We start from the raw sequence: 15973 nt of genomic DNA on the forward strand, positions 1-15973 counted from the left end.
AGAGGCTTAAGATACTAAAATGCAGTTTGGATACCCATGTAGCTTTGTGCTCAATTACAAAGAAACATAAAATATAAAATAAATTATTATTTTTTACTCTTCCAGCTTCTATCATACAAACCTCTGAATAAACCAGACTAACGACATGCTAAAATAACAAGAATCTTATTTCATGCTGCACCCTAGTAAACTCTTTCAGAGATCCAATCAGCTTTGGAGTCGAATTATTCCGCGAAGTACAACCCACAAAAAACCAGCCAGACATAAAAGCAACGTCCATACACACACACATTAACTATCACCTCGACTGTCGCATGGTCTGTCAACAGCAGGTCTACGTTACTGTTTATCAAGAAGAGGTTTTTCTGGTGAGTGGACTCCCAGGATACAGCCTATACCTGGGTAAATAAAATCAGACGCTAATAAAAGCATTGGAACGTGACAATATTTCCCGCCTGCGGTTTGAAATGATGGAACTAGTGCTGTTGCTGACGTTAGTTCTTGGAAGTCGTGGTAAGACCCTATGTTTTCTTTTTATTGTCTTGTTTTTCTGTTCCACCGAAAAATAGAAAGTTTGTCTACAGGGAAAAAAATATTTACGCAACAGTTGCACATTCTAAACCCTATTCTATTCTTGATTCTTTGGAAGTTCACGCAAATCTATACAAGGGTAACCTGCGCTAGTCGTCCCTAATTTAACAGTAAAATACTAGAGCTAAGGCAAATAATCAACACCACCCACCGTCAACACTTGGGCTGCTCCGTTTCCAATGAATAGTTTGATTGACTGTTCTATATAACGCCTCACAGCTCGATGAACAAGCAGGTTTGGTGGGACGTAGATTCGTAGCCCGCGACCTTCAAATTGCGAGTCGAGCTCCCCAACTGTCAGATCATGTCAGTCTATAATTACAGAGAACCTGCAAGAATGCTTGTTGCAAAGTATAAATATTATAAATTTTGTCGTTAATTATATGTAGAAGGTTAATATGCAGAAACTTAGTGGCTTACACAGGTGGGTCCACAACTACATGGCTGATTCTACACCTTGCTTGCTGGGTGTTAGGAATTAAAAAATATTTTAACGTTAAAATTAATAGCACTTATAGTCCTTTACAACAAAATGATAAAAAATTATTGTGATATGTTGTTAAGTGTTAATACGTCAATATTCACTAATTTGGTTTCAGGTTTTAAAGGTGTTTATAAGACCAAATGAATAGTTTGTTTTAAATTTCGCGCAAAGCTACTGGAGGGCTATCTGCGCTAGTCGTCCCTAATTTAGCAATGTAAGACTAGAGGGAAAGCAGCTAGTCATCAGCGCTCACCGCCAACTCTTAGGCTACTTTTTATCAACATTATAACGCTCCCACGGCTGAATGGGTGAGTGTGATGGAAATTCGAAGCCGCGACCCTCGGATTACGAGTCGAATGCCTAAACCATCTGGCCATGCCGAGCCTCCAAATGAATAGAAACGAAAAGAAATTTGTCTCCTTATCATGTAACTTATATGTACCAGAGGAGACACACAACACCCACAGTCTCCTCTAACAATCCCCCTATAGAAAAATTATTGCCCTATTATGCTTGAGAAAATGGCCTTCTTTTGTCATTAAGTCCCCCCCTTTCAATGTCCTCTGTACTTTAGTGAAGAAAAAATATTTACACCCAAACTAGAAGTAATAACAGACTATTTTGGAACCATCCGTTGCACTGATGAAATATGAGTGAAATTAAATTAGTTTAACACAAGCACCTAAAGATGTGTAGTTTTCACACCTGTAATTATGATGTGACTGATAAACTCCTTCCCTTCCTGGTAACTCAGCGGCAAGCTTTTTTTTTTCTAATTTCGCGCATAACTACACGAGGACTATCTGCGCTAGCCGTTCCTAATTTAGTATTGTAAGACTAGAAGGATTGTTTGTTTTTGAAATTCGTACAAAGCTACACTAGGGCTATCTGCGCTAGACGTCTCTAACTTAGCAGTGTAAGGCTAGAGGGAAGGCAGCTAGTAATCACCACCCACCGCTAACTCTTGGGCTACTCTTTTATCAACGGGTCCGTCATGGCCAGGTGGGTTAAGGCTTTCGACTCCTAATCCCCGTCGCACCAAACATGCTCGCCCTTTCAGTCGTGGGGACGTTATAATGTGACGATCAATTCCACTATTCGTTGGTAAAAGAGTAGCCCAAGAGTTGGCGGTGGGTGGTGATAACTAGATGCTTTCCCTTTAGTCTTACACTGCTAAATTAGGGACGGTTAGCGCAGATAGCCCTTGTGTAGCTTTGCGCGAAATTAAAAAACAAACAAACTTTTACCAACGAATATATTTTAAACCTTTTTCCCTTTCAAATATCAATTCACCACATTTTCTTCTTCCTTGAGATCACTGTTTTACTAGACGATGACTTTAATGAAATTACGTCCTTTTTTTAGTCTGCAATCAGGGTGCCATCAATTTTGTATATATCTCCAGCACCATTGTCCGAGATGCAGCCTACACGTGTATTGGTTCTTGGCATACTTCAATGTGGAAGTGCACTTATTATGTTTCCATTTTCACCTTTTCATAAAACAAGCTATTGTTAATTGTTGCCAAACAATCTGAATTTGAATTTTTTATGCAACTAACACTGTGCTATAACTTTACTGATTTCACTGATTGAAGTATAGTGACTATTTCAAACTTTATTTGTCAATCTCTACTAAGCAATGGCTGATGACCAGCCATATATAATCCAGAACATTTCGTGATAATGTGTATATTACTGTACTGTATGTAACATTTATACGTGTACATAAGTTATTGCGATGTATCACGCACTGAAAGAGCATATCGGCTTTGGAAAAGCTTAGGCCTTCTAGATCAACAGTCTCTTATAAATAGCACACGTTTCAAGTACCATGTTCACATGTTTCATATAAATCTTATTAAAACGTCAAATTTCGCCTCAGTATGTCGTATGTGCTTGCCTTCATTAGTTGCTGAAACTTTGATTTCTATACATTTCTGTCGTTGGACCTTCAACATACTACTGCTGGGAATAGCACAACTACCCATACTTTTATACGCATTGTTCTGATGTATCAATGTCTAGTTGGTTGGATAACAGTCAATTAAAGTGTAAACTCTAAACACGTTACCGTCCTCCGGTTCAGATAACTTTCATACTAAGAGGAAAACACTCCCATAATACTTCCATTTAATACCCGTTTTATTGGCCATTTCCATAATTTATCAATGAATGTTTCGAGTTCACAACAAAAGGTGAAGAAAATAAAAGTATTAAATAAATAAACTTAGTTGGATACCAAAAAAAAACTGAAAATGTCTCAGACTTGACGCGGTCTATTATTCAGTGTGTTTTTGTTTTTTTTTCAAGGAAAACCATATTGGGCTATTTACGATGTTCACCTCGAGGAAATGAGCCCCAAATTTTATCATTTTAGTGCGTAAACTTACAGCTATTCCCTGGGAAAACAATATTTGGTGTACCTGAACTTTGAATCGAAGGTTCATGGTTTGCCTCCTCTTGTCGCAAAAACCCGCTCTTTAAATATGCTATAAACACATATGAGAAATGATTGTTTCTGTCCCTAATTTATCAGTGTAAGACTTGAAGGAAAGCAGCTAGTGATCAACACCCATCGTCATTCTTTTACCAACGAATAGTAGGATTGACCCTCACATTATAACGCCCTCACGGCTGAAAGGGCGAGCATGTTTGGAAAAAAAAATGATAAAAACCCACTAACTACACTATGTACTTATACATGAAAACTGGGAGAAAAAAAACAAACTCGCGAAATAAAGTGTGTAATTGTTGAGTTACTTTTAAACACCACACGAAGGAGATATCTCTTTACAGATTTTTAACACCACACGAAGGAGATATCTTTTCATAGATTTTCGCCTGGTACGGCCTGCGATTATGGCAATTGACTCGAAATCTACGACACGTAGGTTCAAATTCTGTCGCCAAACACAATCACCCTTTTATTCGTGGGGGTATTATATTGTGATGGTCAATCCCTCTATTCACTAGTAAAGAGCAGCGCAAGAATTTGCAGTTGATGATGTTGACCAGCTGCCTTCCCTCTAGTCTTACACTGCTAAATTAGGAACGGCTAACACAGATAGCCCTTGAGTAGCTTTGTGCGAAATTCAGAAACAAACAATCAGTACAAAAAGTGTAAAATCGTCATACGAAACTAAAGGATAATAGTGTGTTATGCACGAAAGATACCGTCTTAAAAAATAATATTAATGATTCGACGTAAACCACAGGGTTGGAGCCTATAAGACGCCTGGGAAGGCTTAGTTTCCCAAATATATTGTTCCCCTAGGCATTATTTTCATAAACTCAAAACCATTAGTAATACTGATGGGAGCCCCTCCACACACGCGCACACAGAGATAAACCTTTTCTTATATACAAAGAAATTAAGTCATTTACATGAAAGTCAATTGTTTATTTCAAAATATCAGAAGATAGTGAACCAATTGGACTCTTTAAGTTATTAAAATGGTCTTTCAATCCCTCTACACCTTACCCCTCTTATGCCCCTACAGTATACTTGGAGATAAATACAGAGAAAACTAGAGAGGTATGTATTTCGCAGATAAAAAAATTATTTACTTTGGAGCACCAATTTTTTCCCCAAAAGCACAATCCCTACCCTACCTAGGTGAAAAGAACAAAACTTATCTCTCTTCTCACTCCATCCTCCTAAAAAAAAAGACTCACGAGCCACTTACGATAAGATATATAAATGATTTAGGGCGTATAAAGAGAATGTTCATTGGAATACAAATACGTGTATGAACTTACGACTGAACATCGTTAGAAAATTTCAATCTGTAATAGAGAATATCAGCTCATTTCGCGAGGGTATTAGAAACCATTAGTGAGTTTTTCAGGCTGAATGCGCAATCCATAGCGCATCAGAACTTCTTCGTAAGCTGAATTGATCCGTTTGGGAAGCATAACAGGATGAAGGCCGTGACGTGTGCTTGACGACAGCTTGTTTACACACCGCTGTATAAGCTAACAAGAAGATTAGATGTCATCTGAAATGCTTTGTTAACATTAGTTAAACTCTAAACTGTTTCATTAAACATCTCGCTCGATTGTGTTTGCTGCTGTTTATACTCACTATCGTTTTTGTTGCGTCTTTAAAACACCGAACTCCGTTTGTTCGTTGAGTTCCAAGAAAATCTGTCAGTATATTGAAAAACAAAAGTTAAGACGTATTTAACAAAACTAGTTTCGTTTATTTTGAGCTTCGTCCAAAGCTACTCGAGGGCTATCTGCGCTAGCCGTCCCTAATTTATCAGCGTAAGACTAAAGGGAAGGCAGCTAGTCATCACCACCCACCGCCAACTCTTAAAATACTCTTTTACTAACAAATAGTGGAATTGAAAGAACATTATAACGCCCCCACGGTAGAAATAGTGAGCGTGTTTGGTGTGACGGGTATTCGAACCTGCGACCCTCAGATTACGAGTCGAGTGCCTTAACCACCTGGCCATGCCGGGCCTAACAAAACTGTATTAATTTTATTGAATCGCGAATAATGTCCCACATCAGCAAAATGAGACTGATTCTTCATGTATTTTTTAGCTTTGGAACGGAACGTGTGTTTCACGAACTCAACAAAATAAGAAGCCATTTCAACAGGGTGTTTCGATTTCTTTTTTAAAATGTTGTCAACTTAAGTACGTTCTTCAATATCCAAACTAATTCAACACGTGATAAATAAAGGATGTCCATCTGATTCTAGAAAAACTGTGGTTACTCACCACTAATGAATGACCACGACCAAATATAACTGAACAGTCCATCAGACGTTAGACTGTGTCACAAGAGACAAATTTGTTTTCCAACAGCCGTTCTCCAGTGAAACAGCGGCACGTCTGTGAACTTACAACGCTAAAAACCGAGTTCCGATAACCCATGGTGGGCAGAGCGTAGAAAACCATTTATGTTGCTTTCTTCGTAACTTTAAACAAAAAGCAAAGCAAGCCGAATTGCGGCTATTGAAGAAGTGTTTGTTTGAGGTTAAACACAAAACAACACCAAAGATTATCTATGCTCTGCCCACCATGGGTTATCGGAACTCGGTTTTTAGCGTTGTAAGTCTGCAGACACACTGCTATTCCACTAGGGGACTCAGCAGACAGCTCGATGTGGCTTTGCTACATGAAAACACACGCACTCTCCACTGCTTTTGAATTTACAAAGCTCTTTATCGAGCTGTGGTCGATAAACAGTCCAACAATGACTTACTTAAAATCCAAACACTAAATTACTGCTTTTATTAACACTTGAACATGAAAATGAACGATGAATGACTGAAAACTTATGACGTAGTATAATGACTTATGTTTGTCCTTTTTCTAATGAAATTAGATTTACCTTATGGAGAAAGCACATGAAGCACTTAGCCCTGATTGTGTCTTTTCTGACAGTTTAAGATGCAGGAGGTGAGGTAATAGTATGGGAACGTTCTTGTGGTAAAGATTAGGTCCTTTTGTTCTTCTACAAAGGTAACTAACGTACACATGGTATATTTGAACGGTGTTGCATACTCATCCCACATTTTCAACATAACGAAAAAATAAATTTTCATATCTAATTATGCAATAACTTACTGTGCTTGTGCTAACTGAAAGTGATTCGAAAGGTGCAATAATTATCTTGCTAGACCAAAATAAGCACAGTATCTCTGTCTCATCTTTGGGATGAACATTAAAAGCTCGTTCACCACTAAAATTCCTTGCTGACTTCTGTGAACCAGATCGATGAATAGGTTTACAACCGAACAATACAATATTCAAAGTCTTGTAAATATTTGTATTATGCTGATTCCAGTTTCATGTCACTGAAAATGGTGGTCCAATCCAGTATTAAATAACTATAGTCATTGCAGTTCGCCTTATGTGAGTGTTATCGCTCAAAGAAACCGAAGGGACGTTTAAATCATGCTGTTGATAACTGGCAAGGCCTGGCATGGCCATATGATAACGGCGCTCGACTCGTAATCCGAGGGTCGCGGGTTCGATTTCTCGTTGCACCACACAAGTTTGCACTTTCAGTCGTGGGGGCGTTATCACGTGACGGTCAATTCCACTATTTGTTGGTAAAATAGCAGCTCAAGATTTGGCGGTGGGAGGTGATGACTAGCTGTCTTCCCTCTAGTCTTACACTGCTAAATTACGGACGGCTAGCGCAGATAGCCCTCGTGTAGTTTTGCGTGAAATACAAAGAGAAAATCAAACAATATAGGACAATTTAAACATTGAGGAGTAGTTTCGATTGGTACTTATCTTAGGTGCACGGATTGGGTCAAAATTTATGTTCACGTACTTGTTAGTAACGTTGCATCTCTGTTTTCCATCTTAAGTTTGAGGGCAGTTAGTTACGCACGTTTTTGATGTTTTTCTATCAATTTTATTTTGTTGTCATAGGAACAGTTAGCGCTGAAAAGACGAATCAATTTCTACACGTGGTTAAAGAGTATGAAAGGTATATAAGATCATTAAAGATATAATTATTTCACTGAGTAATTTTAAATAACGTCGTAATTAGTGTCACAGAAGTATGTAATTTTTAAGTTATTAAAATCGTTACATTTCAGCTCATGGGAGCGGGTTTATCATTGAATTAATGACAAAGATTCGAGCCGAGTGGAGATTAAAGAAATTGTTTATAACTCGGTAAAGTCTCTAGGAAGTAACAAGAGAAACATCAGTGGCTATTAATGTCAGAAAACAAATAAGTATTTGTTACAAATGATTAGTTGTAAATTAAAATATTTCCCCTTTTTTCTTTTTTGTTTTGTTTTTTTTAATTTCGCGCAAAGCCACACGAGGGCTATCTTTGCTAGACGTCCCTAATTTAGTAGTGTAAGACTAGAGGAAAGAAATAGTCATCACCACCCATCGCTAACTCTTGGGCTACTCTTCTACCAACGAAAAGTGGGATTGACCGTAACATTATAACGACTCCACGACTGAAAGTGCGAGCATGTTTGGTGCGACGTGGATTCAAAACCGCGACCGTGTTTTTATTCTCCAGTTTTAATCAAGTCATTTACTCGTTGCATTATTAATGTCACTAATGTGTGTCATATCTGATGTCAATCATAGAATATAGTGTCAGATCTGATGTCAATCATAGAATATAGTGTCAGATCTGATGTCAATCATAGAATGTAGTGTCAGATCTGATGTTAAGCATAAAATACAGTGTCAAATCTGATGTTAAGCATAGAATATAGTGTCAGATCTGATGTCAATCATAGAATATAGTGTCAGATCTGATGTCAATCATAGAATACAGTGTCAGATCTGATGTTAAGCATAAAATACAGTGTCAGATCTGATGTTAAGCATAGAATATAGTGTCAGATCTGATGTCAATCATAGAATACAGTGTCAGATCTGATGTCAATCATAGAATATAGTGTCAGATCTGATGTCAATCATAGAATGTAGTGTCAGATCTGATGTTAAGCATAGAATATTGTGTTAGATCTGATGTCAATCATAGAATAGTGTCAGATCTGCTGTTAAACACAGACTACAGTGTCAGATCTGCTGTCAACCACAGACTACAGTGTAAGATCTTATGTTAACCACAGACTATAGTGTAAGGTCTTATGTTAACCACAGACTACAGTGTCAGACCTTACGTTAATCACAGACTACAGTGTCAGATCTGTTTTGAAAGCCAATGTTCTTCAAACAACGCTGCATGTTTCCATTCTTCGTCTTTCCACTGTTAATTGCTCAACAAACATTGGTTATATGGCTGATGAATGTCGGCGTATAAGCATGCATATACCTATGGGCTGTATATGATGTAGTTGTTAGTTCGCGGTTTGCGTCCCATTGCCGCGAGAAACCAAAACAGTTCTTCGCTCCTTGTAGCCATTGTTACACCGTACAGTTCCATTAGGTTAGTTATAAAGTGACAGTGAGTGTGTTGACTAGAGCTTTTTCTCTTGTCTATTAGATCTAAAAACAAAGTTCCTAATTTTGAATTGATAGATCATAGCGAAGGTATCTAGCCAACATTATCTGTCGCCAATTCTTGAGCTTCTCTTGTCTAACTAATTCGTCAGATTTGACAGTTATTCTTATAACTCTCTCATGGTCTCAAAGTTTAGTTTCCAGTTTTGCGACAACGAAACGAGAACCATAAACAAGACCAGGGAAAACAGAGCCTGATTGATTTAATTGGTTATTTTCAAATATTTCGAATTTACATTTTACCTTTGCTGAAACAGTCTGATGGACGTTAAAATTAGAGAAGAAAAAAAGTAGTTAATAAACCGTTGTGGTACTAAAACAATCGAATACATAAAAATGTCTGATACGAAATAGATATTTTAATATTTACAAGGGACGCCCTTTCTCTTTAAAATTGTAAACACAATCGTTGTGAATATTAAAAAAGTCTATTTTGCATTAGCCATGTTTCGTGGTACAATTTTTCTTCCATTTTTTGTTAAAATAAGAGTATTTTGAATGTAATTTCGGCTTGTCGTTTGCTTAGTTTCATTGGCTACGATTGTTCTGTTTTTCTACTGTGTTTATTCTATTCCGAGTCAGTCGTATATGTTTGTTATTCGTTCTCCTAATTTACTGAGATTAACTCTACTGGAATCCGAGTCTCTTGATATATATTACTGAGAAACAACAAATCACTTTAAAGTATTGTAATAAGTAAAAATCCTTAGAAACCTTTCTCACCGTCTCTTTGTGTTTAAAATTTAAAAATATAGTTACTGTAAATTCGTCCAGTTTGCAGTAAGACGAAACGGTAATTGAATTGTTCCCATGGCAACGAAGAATAGATGTCGTAAGTAATTCAATACATATCTTATTTTTTGACATTCCAGCTCTTACCTTTTAACTTATTCCTTCTTAAATAATAATATACGTTCGTTTGTTTGTTTTGAATTTCGCGCAAAGCTACCCGAGGGCTATCTGCGCCAGCCATCCCTAATTTAGCAGTGTAAGACTAGAGGGAAGGCAGCTAGTCATCACCACCCACCGCCAAATCTTGGGCTACTCTTTTACCAACGAATAGCGGGATTGACCGTAACATTATAACGCCCCCACGGCTGAAAGGGCGAGCATGTTTGGTGCGACCGGGATTCGAACCCGCGACCCTCGGATTACGAGTCGAACGCCTTAACACACTTGGCCATGCCGGGCCTATACGCTCGTCAAAGAATTATTATTTTTTTAAGGTCTCCTGCTGGTACAGTGATAAGTCTACGGGCTTACAACACGAAAATCAGACCTTCGATTCCTCTCGGTGGACTCAGCAGATACCTCCACGTAGCTTTGCCATAAGAAAACATATTCATTCATTCATTCATTCACCACCTGATTCCATCAAGGAACATAGGGCCGCAATCACTTGCGGATTCTTCAACAGGTTTTTAAGTGAGTAGGTTGTTAGCCCACTGCACCGAGCCGTCCCTAATTTAGTAGAAGAGAACATATACATACACATTTTTTTAAATGTGTTTTCTTTGTTTTAACGCAATCTGCACAGTGGAATATACGTCCTATGTCCGCCGAGGCGATTGAACAAACATTGGTCATTTGGCTGTATAATTATAAGTCCTGAAGCTTATCGCTAAACCTCCTGGTGACATTTACTGTTATCATATTGTTATTATTCATGGTAAAGTGAATTGTAGCATTGACACAAACCTGGTTGCGAGAGTATGAAATATGAAAAAGGATATTGCCTTTATTTATCATTAGTTAGAAACGAGTTTCTGTAAAAAAAAAAAAAAAGGAAGAGATAAATAGTTTTTTTAATAAAGGATTAGCTAGGTTTTAATAAGCTCGTTTAACAGAGTATATTAAAATATTTTTTTATAGTTTTAATCTTTAGACTTTCGTGATAACGAGAAATCCATATGAAGTAAAAATGTATTCTCAAGACGGTTGGTGTGGGTATTAAAACTTTAATTGAAATAAAGTACACAACAATGTTTCCACCTTCTCAGGCTATTTTCAGCCTTCTTGAGAATACATTTTTAAATCTTTCACTTTGTTGAAATCCCGGATGTCGCAAACAACGAAACTTGTTTTGTTGAATACCATGACACGTTGTTACTTTATCATTTCGTTTTTATTAATGTTTGCACAAAGCTAAAAAATCGGTAACTCGGCCGTAACTGTACCTAAAATTGAATTAACAGATTAGAAGGAAAGCAGCTAGTAAACAAAACCCACTGCCAACTTTTCGACATCTCTTTCTGACTATTTTCAAGTATCTCAGTGGTAAATGTGGGGACTCATAGCTTTAAAAATTGAGTTTCGATACACGCGGTGATCAGGAAACAGATACCCCATTGCTTAACAACAAACACACATTCTAACTCTTCCACTTATAGCGCAGCTACCCCATCGCACCAAACATGCTCGCCCTTTCAGCCGTGTGGGCGTTATAACGTAACGGTCAGTACCACTATCCGTTAGTAAAAGAGTAGCCCAAGAGTTGGCGGTGGGTGGTGATGACTAGCTGCCTTCCCTTTAGTCTTACACTGCAAAATTAGGGACGGCTAGCGCAGATAGCCCTCGTGTAGCTTTGCGCGATATTCAAAAACAAAATCAAACCCGCGCAGTCACGGTTTTAAACGGTGAAACGTGTTTTTGAGGCAACGAGATCTGAGCTGTGAACTCTCGGTTTCACAGTTCAAACACAATAGTCACCAGGTGGCGCCCAGTCGTCAGTTACTTTAATATTAGAAGTGAATCTAAGGTAAAAGCGATATAATTGTTCTGTTCAGCTATTTATATATACTAAACACAGCTACATTTATTTCACATCAAACAATTCTTTTCTCACAAAGCAGTATTAATTTGTTCTATCTGATGTGTACATTTGTAGAGTTTTAATTCACTATCTGCTAGTAGATATGGTACAAGAAAAACAATAATTGTGTCTCAAAACTATCTACAGATGTCGTTTTTCTTTGTGGGTATTTGGGTATGTTGGAAATTTTTGATATCCAAAAGGGTCACGTGCAAAAGAACTTTTCCTCCACAGATGCCGTTTTAAAAGTTTGTTTGTTTGTTTTGAATTTCGCGCAAAGCTACACGAGGGCTATCTGCGCTAGCCGTCCCTAATTTATCAGTGTAAGACTAGAGGGAAGGCAGCTAGTCATCACCACCCACCGCCAACTCATGGGCTACTCTTTTACCAACGAATAGTGGGATTGATCGTCACATTATAACGCCCGCACGGCTGAAAGGGCGAGCATGTTTGGTGTGACGGGGATTCGAACCCTCGACCCTCGGATTACCATTCGAGTGCCTTAACCACCTGGCCATGCTGGGACTGTTTTAAAAGCAAACATCTTTTTTTCTTCCTATTCTATCATGTTAATTATCCTGAAACCAAGTGAAACTGTACATACAAAATATATCATCTTGCAGTTATTACCTTGAATCGGTATTTTAACGATGTTTAAAAATTCCTCTGTTAAATTAGTGTCACAATATTAGTTGTAATTTGTTTGTTCTCGTCATGTTTGACGTGCTTTTAGTTAAATACACAACTTCATACTTTCTCGAATTTCACAATCTACTTATACAATAGAGAACTCCCGTTGTTAGAAAATTAGAATGTGACATTAGGTATTACTAATGTTAGAATGTATGTGCTTAAAGGATTTTGAAAAGATGATGATACACACGTGCTTGGGAAGGAGAGGGGATTTCTGGGCAGTAACATGAGGTAAAACATACTTTCGTTGCAATTGCGGAGACATTAAAATCAAAGCTAAACGTCTTTTGGGTTGGGTCTTTTAAAGAAATATGACATTTTGTCTTTTTCTTTTCAGTATGTCATAATGTCACTTGTATCAGCGTTTGGTACACAAGTTTAACCACTGTTAAAATGTAAGATTATACATTTAATTTAAACGGTGCTGCGCAGAAGCGGGTATAAATTAATTCCATTCATCTTGAATACTTCAAAACTGTTAGCCATGCATGATCTAACAGATCATAAGGTCCGACCGAGACCCGAACCGCAATATGTCATTGAACGCTTTCATAATGTTTATTCGTAGAAACGACATAAATGTAATATTTAATTTCCCTTCTTCTTGTTAGGAGTTCTAAAGTAGGATCATTTAGCTCATGTCACGTAAGGTTTCGTTACAATCGCTACTGCCTTCTACCAGATTCGACATTTAAAAACTGTTTTAAGAAATAGAAAGAAATAGAACATCAAAAGATACGTTGATTTCCTATTAACAATCTGTTAGTCAGATTAATAATACTTTAAAGGATAAAAATTATATATATACTGTTTTTAGCGAAGTTCTTTTACTTGTTATTGGTTATCAAAGTGAGAAAGACTAATCGAAAACATTGTAGCTGTGTGCTTTAGGCTACTAACATGCTTTAGTAGTAACGGAACTCTAGAAACTACAAGAAACTCAGGGTTAATTATTACAGTTCTGGAGAGCAGTATCTTTTACATTTTAGCCATTCAGTCCATAAACGTAAAAATACTACAAATAATTGAACGTGTCTCTCAGAACACAATATCACGTCACGTAGTTGTTTGGAGTTTCGTACAAAGGTACATGAGAATTGCATGCACTGGTCATCCTTAATTTAGAAATGATAGACTATAGGGAATAGAGGGACAATCGTCACATTACAGTGCCCTCGTGGCTGAAAAGATGAGCATTTTTATGTGCTGAGGACTCGAACTTTTGACTCACATATTGCAAGTTGAGCACACCCTAACCACCTGATCATACCAAGCTTGCACGAAGTTGTTCACGGTTGACGAAAAATGTGGTTTAAATCATTTAATGACCAAATCAAACTCAAAAACAGAACGCTTGGTAATAATCATGGTCAGTTTGTTTTCACAAGAGTTAGTGTTAGAGATTTACGTTTTATGATATATCACTTCATTAAGGGTTGTAAGTTTTCTTGAACAATTGTGCTATAAGATCTCGGGCTTGAACGTGCCAACAGAATTAGTTACAACTGAAATCATTTATCAAGTATTCTCGTTTTATTTGGAGTAAAATTTAGCGGTTTGTGTATCTGGACTATGAATCCAATGGCTTATGGTTCAGGTCCTATCGTTAAAAAATTACGCTCTCTGTAATTCGAAGCCGTAGATAGGCTATAAGAGTAATATTCAAATTCCACCAAGCCTGACATGGTCAGGTGGTTAAGGCCCTCGACTCGTAATCCGAGGGTCGCGGGTTCGAATCTCCGCTACACCAAACATGCTTGCCCTTTCAGCAGTGGGGGCGTTATAATGTGACGGCCAATCCCACTATTCGTTGGTAAAGGAACGTGCCTAAGAGTTGACAGTGAGTGATGATGAATACCTGCCTTCCCTTTAGTCTTACACTGCTAAATTAGGGACGGCTAGCGCAGATAGCCCTCGTGTAGGTTTGCACGAAGTTCAAACACAAACAAAGTTCTACCAATGAGTTGAAATTGTCCATGGCCTGGCAATGCTTGTTGGTCAAGGCGCCTGACTCCCAGTCTGAAGGTTGCGAGTTTGATTCTCCGTCTCCGAGCATGCCCGCCCTTTCAGCCGAGGGTGTCAATCCCACTGTTCTTCGATATAAAGAATAACCCAAGCGTTGGTGATGAATGATGTTTATTATGTGCTTTCCCTTTAGACTCTAACTACTAAATTAAAGGTGTCTAGCACAGATAGCATTCGTATAGCTTTGTGCGAAATTCAAAACAAACAAACAAGATCCGAGCTAGAAACGCACTAAACTAATTTAGCAGTGTAAGACTAGAGGGAAAATAACTAGTCATCACCACCCACCGCCAACACTTGGGGTACTCTTTTACCAACGACTGACCGTAACATTATAACGCCTCCACGGTGAAAGGGCAAGCATGTTTGCTGTGACAAGGATTCGAACCCACGACTCACGGAAGTTGCATCTTTTATCCTGGACTGTTTTGTTGCTTTCTTCCTCACAAGTAGCGAACCAGAACACCTTCAGTGCTGTGAAGTAAAACTTTATCAACAAGACCACAGGGATTATGCAGTATTAGCAAAAACTATAGCATTGTCTTAACATCGTATACCGTGGAAATAAACATAACAGCCCGACATGGCCAGGTGGATAAGACACTCAACTGAAAATCCGAGGGTCACGGGTTCCGATCCCCGTCACACCAAATATGCTCGCCCTTTCAGCCGTGAGGGCGTTATAACATTTCAGTCAAATCCACTATTCATTGGTAAAAGAGTAGACCAAGAGTAGAAGGGTTATTATTGAACAAATGTCTGCAGTTAAGATTTAACTTACAAAGAAATGGTTAGAAATCGTTTCAAGAAAAAAAGAAATGTAAGGTCAACGTTTAGGTCAATCGACAATAATTTTTATTTCTTTTTAAAACAAATCTTAATCAATTATCTGTATTTCCAGATTTTTAAATGACGTATTGAACTTTTTTTATGTTATTTGTCCTATTAATTGACTGAGTTATCCCTTTTCTTATCTAATAAACCACTGCCATGAACCACTGATATATATTCTAGAACATTAACACATGGCGGTAATAAGGTAACCCATACAAGTGTCATCTAATAATGACTCCTGTTATTATCACAAACAACTCATGGCTCTAATGGTAAAATTCACGCACGTGTCACATAGCACTGGTTTCTGTAATTAGAACAGTTAACTCATGGCTATACTGGGGCAAGTCGTATGCGTGTTACCTGACACTGGTTCATGTTATTATCACAATCAACTCATGGATATAATGGTGCAATTCATACACGTATCAACTGGCGCTGGTTTATGTTATTATCACAATCAACTCATGGATATAATGGTGCAATTCATACACGTATCAACTGGCACTGGTTTATGTTATTATCACAGTCAACTCACTGCTATAAATGGGACAATTCGTACACGTGT

At 37.8% G+C, this 15973-nt stretch overlaps 1 protein-coding gene across 1 annotated transcript in view; it reads left to right on the forward strand.

Moving 5' to 3' along the window:
- Positions 1 to 258: 258 nt before the first annotated feature.
- The window catches only part of LOC143246103 (uncharacterized), a 29854-nt gene continuing 14139 nt past the window's right edge, over positions 259 to 15973 (forward strand). The window contains exon 1 of the mRNA XM_076492320.1: positions 259 to 513. Within this exon, the coding sequence (XP_076348435.1) occupies positions 468 to 513 (46 nt within the window). The 5' untranslated portion in view covers positions 259 to 467. The remainder of the gene's footprint in view (positions 514 to 15973) is intronic.

The sequence above is a fragment of the Tachypleus tridentatus genome, chromosome 3 (genome assembly GCF_004210375.1).
Source record: "Tachypleus tridentatus isolate NWPU-2018 chromosome 3, ASM421037v1, whole genome shotgun sequence".
Taxonomy (NCBI): Eukaryota; Metazoa; Arthropoda; class Merostomata; order Xiphosura; family Limulidae; genus Tachypleus; species Tachypleus tridentatus.